General features: G+C 33.1%; 1 protein-coding gene across 1 annotated transcript; it reads left to right on the top strand.

Annotated features, from left to right (window-relative positions):
* The first annotated feature begins 241 nt into the window (after positions 1–241).
* Positions 242–3098, top strand: LOC139891144 (transcription factor bHLH123-like). Its single transcript, XM_071874080.1, has 7 exons — positions 242–598; positions 883–1546; positions 1664–1756; positions 1887–1952; positions 2301–2366; positions 2478–2531; positions 2636–3098. Exons 1-7 carry the CDS (start codon positions 342–344, stop codon positions 2777–2779), a joined length of 1344 nt encoding a protein of 447 aa, XP_071730181.1. The 5' UTR covers positions 242–341; the 3' UTR covers positions 2780–3098.
* The last annotated feature ends 2722 nt before the right edge of the window (positions 3099–5820 follow it).

Genomic DNA, 5820 nt, shown 5'->3' with positions numbered 1-5820 from the left:
CAGTGAAAAATCACTTCCTTAAAAGATGACCTAGAAAAGAAAATACAAAATAAATAGAATTAGTGAATTGAAATAGGGTTTGATAAAGAATAACGAATAGAGAAGATAACCAATTGAATTTGTTTTTCAAGAAGATTTTTATGTTGTCTACTCAATCTCATTTAAAACAACAAAAAGTCAACCATATTCTAGTCATTTCATTCATTTGTTTACTTCCCACTGCACCCCTTACCTACACTCTCAAAATCTCATATTTTTATCACATATAAATACCAATTAAGATCAATCAAATTCTTTTCATTTCACTTGATAATTTAATTATAGTTTCATTCTATACATCCATGGCTGATAATTGGTGGGATTCATCTTCAAGAATAAGACCTTGTTTGGATTCAGTTTCTGTTAGTAACCCTACTAATCTTTTCCAAGATACCGGCACCACCACCGTTGCTAGTGCCACCACCACCACCACGACCGTTGCTAGTGCCACCACAACTGCTGTTGGGAGCGTTGGTGCTAGCACGAACTTGCACATGATGGGATTGGGGCTTTCATCACAACCACTTCCTCAATCGTTGGATTGGAATCAAGCTTTACTGTATGTCCACTAACATTTCTTGATAACTTTCTTTTTCTTTATGGCATATTATAAATATAAATATTGAAATATTTTTATTATTATTCCCTTTTTCATCCACTAGATGAAAAGAATATACATGTATATATTTAGTTTTTAGATGGCATAATTTATATTTATATTATAATAGTAATAATAAATAAGTGAGACGCTAATTATTAAGAATATTAATATGCATTTATATTAAATTTCATTTACTTTTATGTGGTAATTATTTAGATGTTAAAGTTGTTAAATTTATGTAGTAGGGGTGATCAAAAAAGTGTGAGTAGCTTTCGGAATCTACTTCAAGATCAAGATCATAGTTTGAGTTCAAACGCGAACAGTTTTCAGCTTGAAAGTAACCAAATATGGAGGCCACAAAAGATGTATCCGGTTAGTTCACAAGATTCGTCCTCGGATTTCAAGCAAAACGACGATAGGGGTTTCCAGTTGGATCAACCGATGCACGATAGTGATAACGAAAGTGTTGTTACATGTCAGGGATTAAACTCAAGCTTTCAAAATATGGAGCTATATGGAAGCCCTTCTACAATAATGCAAAGTTTATTCGGTTCAGATAACAATCAACAACAACAAGAAAACTCGAGTTTTGATCAAAATCAAATCGAATATCCTTTATATCAATCAAGCTATGGCGATCTGAGCGTTTCAGGTGGTGGTGGAGGCGATGCTGGTGAATTGTCAACATCTAATTGGTCAAAATTTCCTCGACAACCTTCAGAGTTCGTGGCGAACTCATCTGCAAAAGTGCAGTTGGCTGACTTAGGGGCCAGCCAACTGCGTTTTGCTAATGATAACCCTCGGTTTTGGAATCCATCAACTCGCGGTGTAAGCGATATAGGGCCGAGCTTTTTTCCATCTTTAAAAATGCAATTACCCTCATCAACATTTGAAGATAACACCAAGGTAACAAAAAGAGTTTAATAGATTACAAATTAAAAGCTAGGGTCATCCTAACTTTTCAACATATTTTTTTCTTCTTCAATTCATGTTAAAGTGTGATTTTTTTTTATATACTAATAGATCACATCCAAAGGATTGAAAGAAAGCACTAGCGAATCATCATCAACCAAAAGACCCCGAAATGAAAATCAATCACCTTTACCAGCTTTTAAGGTACGTACTGTCTTATTTTTGATCAAATTACTCCTTTAGCAGTTTAGTTTATATTTTTGTTATTTAATTACAAAATAATTTTCTGACATTCACAAAGATGAAGCTAAATTTTTGTATATGTATCTTTCAGGTGAAAAAGGAGAAGATGGGGGACAGAATCACTGCACTCCAACAATTAGTTTCACCTTTCGGAAAAGTATGATCTATTTTCGGATATTTTTTCCATTTTAAATTCCTTTTTTTATATACTCCGTATAATTTTCAAAAATATAAATATAGACGGTATTTTTCCCGAACTTACTGTTAATAATTCATTATTTAAATAAATCCAGTTAAACATACTTCGAATATAAAAGGAAAATTGATATTCATCCAACCACTCTTAAATCTAAAAAATTTATTTATGGACATTTAAAATTGGATGAAGGGATTATATGAATTCGTTATATATTTTAGTAAAGAAAATACAAATTACAAATAAATTATGAAATGAAATCTCTACTTATAATTGTGGTATTGATTTGCATGCTTCATTTTGTTTCAGACGGATACGGCATCTGTATTGTCTGAAGCACTCGAATACATCAAATTCTTACATGAACAAGTTAGTGTAAGTCTCTCTCATTAGATTATTTGTAATACATATTATTTTAAATTTGAAGTAAAACATTTAAGTTGAACAAATTAACTAAATTAACTTCTGTGTTCAACATTAATTTAGGTCCTAAGTGCTCCATATATGAAAAACGGAGCTCCCATCTTGCAACAACATCAAGTATGTACATGTTATTTATGCAAATGTTTAGTCATTTTCTTTTTCATTTGCAATTAAATTCATATTGAATACTAACTTATATATATGATTGATCGAACACGTAGACAACGGATAAACCATTAGAAGGACCGAGACAAGACCTACGAAGTCGCGGGTTATGTTTGGTGCCTGTTTCAAGCACATTTCCAGTGACACACGAGACAACGGTTGATTTTTGGACGCCTTCGTTTGGTGGAACTTTTCGATAAGGTTGTTGTAATTTCATACATAAAGAAGATCATGAGTGAAGTAATTCGAAATATGGAATGAATAAATGAAAAACGAGAAAAGCAAGTGGGAAATGATAAAGAAAGAAAGGTGCAAAAAGAGAGAGAAAACAAAGGTTGATAGAGAAAGAAAAGAAATTAAAGAAAAAGAGATGAATCTTTGATGTTGGGGCAGCTACAGGCAAAATGATGCAGCTTTGGCCAATATCTTTGTACAAGAATAAGAGTCTTGTTTGTAATAATTGTCGCCTTCATAATCATTAATTATTAGTTAATTAATTAATTAAAGGTTGGTAGGAAGACATATGATCATACTTTCTAATTAAACCTAGCTAGCTAGCTAACAACCTAGTCCAAATATCCAATCTAGTCAATTATACCTGATTAGGTGATATGTCGTGGACCGTGTAACAAGCTTATTTTATAATTTTATTTATGTACATATAACATATGTATGTATATAAAGTTAACATTAGTCATTTACTCCTCCTTTTAAGTAATAATGTAAACGTAAATGTACATGCTTAGCATATAGTAAAACTACGCACTAGGTCCTAATTTGTATCATATTACGTAGATATCATTAATTTTTTACTGATTTCATAGGTACTGTAATTTACACAGGTTGCGCGGTTGATCCTTGATTCTAACATACGTTAGTGAGCTGTTATTATGTCACCCCATATGAGAGTCATGTGAGGGTATTATAAACCCTTTATCTAAAAAACTGAGGGTTATGAATAGTAACCATTTTATGCTTAAAATGTTTGTACACAAATTTAGTCCAATAAACATTTCATTTAAATTGCTAAGATAGTTGATGTAGTTTTTTCTTTTATAGGATCAATGAAGATGAAATGACGGAAGAAGATGGAGAAGGTGGAAGGGTTGAAAATGAAACACATTTTTGCCTTTACAAGCTTGATCCGTGTCAAATTTTAACGGAATAAATTCATGACGTTAGTAATTTGAACAATCCGTGCAATGTGTGCAATCCACATGACTATCCGCACCTAATGTTTTTACCTTTTATAACAATTTACTACAAACTACAGAGAGTATCCTTGTGATATTGCTCCGTTTACACTACATTATCTCGCAATATCGGGTTCCATTCGAGTTGTTTCCGGGTTAATAACGAGGATTTTATGATGACTATGATTGAAGATTACGCCTTTTATGTCAAGTTGGTGTTTCAGTTAATAGCTGGTAATATTTGGTGGTTTTCAAGTGTTTCGGGCTAAAATATCGAGTATTAACGCCAATTCTTAAAGTGAGTTTTCGGGCTTAAAATGGAGTTTCAGGTCTCGATATCGCAAGGTTTTGGTCACCAGTCGCGAGAATAGGGTCGAAGCCATGTACGCGAACCGAGAAAGAGAAAAGCGACCGCGAAAATCAGTTTTCTTAGCTCTAGCGATCGCGAGGATGGAAGCACACATAGGCTCTAGATCGCGAGCCTGTGTCGGCCAGACCATTCCTATTTATTTTACAGCTCATTTCAGTTTTGGGGATTCACGAATTTTGACGATTGAGAACTAGGGTTGGGCGATTTTGGCCATTAAAAATTCATTCTTCACCAAATCTCAGGAACTTTTCATCTAGGATTACAGATTCAGTCATCTATCACGATTTGTACTCAAGTTTTCATCAATTTTTGTGAGATTATTATGAATTCTTTTGTATTTCTGATTTTGATTGTTTTATATATGAATATGCCTAGCTAAACCTTTAATGTTTACTTGGTTGTGAAAATTTTATGAGTTGGATTGTTTTATTTTATGAATTATAATGTTTAATTGATTAAATTGTTATTAAGTTCTATCATTAAACCATTGTTATGAATGTTTGTTGCTTGAATTCAGTTATATGACTTGTTAACTAGTTATTGTGAAATAATTGGTGATAAACAGGTTGTACTTCAACACTTAAATGATCTAGAAAATTGAATGGGAGTGTAATTAATGATTGAATGGTAATTTAACTTCATAATCGTGATAATTGCATTGAGTAATTTTTGTATTTAGGATTTTTTAAGTGATTTTAATTCAGATAGAATCTTAATAGCTTAATAATTCGTATAGTCGATCTTTTGAGAAAGATTAATGTGAGTTAGTCAAGTTTGAGAGATTGAATTATAGTTATTGGACATTTAAACAATTTTAATTGTTAGGGACAATCCACCTTTATTGTGAAGCATTCAAGTGAACATTGCTCTTTAATATTTGAATTTCGTTTATTTTATATCGTAATTAGTTTAATCAAAACCTCCAGTTACAACTTATTCTTTAGGATAATTATTAGCAACTAAATCTTGAATACAACTGCTCTTTGTGGACAAACATGAACTTACTAAATACTTTACTACATTGATCGGAATTAGTTGCCTGATTCGTGTGTTAAAACCATTTAGTTCAGTGCATTTAATTTAGGTGTGGTTTCACCATATCAAATTTTTGGCGGCACTATCGGGAGTGGTGCTGGTTTGGGATTTAAAGCTTTTAGCTGTTCGATCCCATCGTGGAACTTGTTTTCGTGAAAGTTGTTTTTTGTTATTTTTGTTTGGATTTACGCGTTGGTGTTTGTTGTGGTGGGATTGCAGGTTAGGTACAATTGAACTCTGGAACTGTCTAGAGTTTATCACATGCGCAGCAAGGTTAAGGAGGAACAGTTAATCTTAGAGGGTGTTGCTGCATTACCCCTATATATTCCGAATTTTGAGTTTATTAAGAAGGAGCCACCGATGTCGGATCATATTGATCAACCGCTTTGGAGTGCCAGGCAAGCTGCACTGCCTGCACTTCCACCTTCGATCTGAAGACCAGATATCACTGTTGATACTTTTTAGGGTAAACCTCGGTTTATTCATATGGTCAGGGAGAATATATTTGATGGAAGAACTGGCAATGCATTCGAGCATATTGAGCAGTTTGATGAATTGTGTGGTTTTTACAAGCAAAAGGAAGTGAGCATGGATGCGTTCAAATTGAGACTTTTTCCTTATTCTCTAATTGGGGATGAGAGGG

Source organism: Rutidosis leptorrhynchoides, chromosome 2 (genome assembly GCF_046630445.1).
Source record: "Rutidosis leptorrhynchoides isolate AG116_Rl617_1_P2 chromosome 2, CSIRO_AGI_Rlap_v1, whole genome shotgun sequence".
NCBI lineage: Eukaryota > Viridiplantae > Streptophyta > Magnoliopsida > Asterales > Asteraceae > Rutidosis > Rutidosis leptorrhynchoides.
This window is presented reverse-complemented; position numbering and strand designations above follow the sequence as displayed.

Bases quoted from the DNA above. Each gene is read 5' to 3' on its own strand.
- LOC139891144 (XM_071874080.1), top strand. From the start codon at position 342: ATGGCTGATAATTGGTGGGATTCATCTTCAAGAATAAGACCTTGTTTG. The intron at 1,757-1,886 runs GTACGTACTGTC...TGTATCTTTCAG, and splicing joins CACCTTTACCAGCTTTTAAG to GTGAAAAAGGAGAAGATGGG. The intron at 2,532-2,635 runs GTATGTACATGT...TCGAACACGTAG, and splicing joins CCATCTTGCAACAACATCAA to ACAACGGATAAACCATTAGA.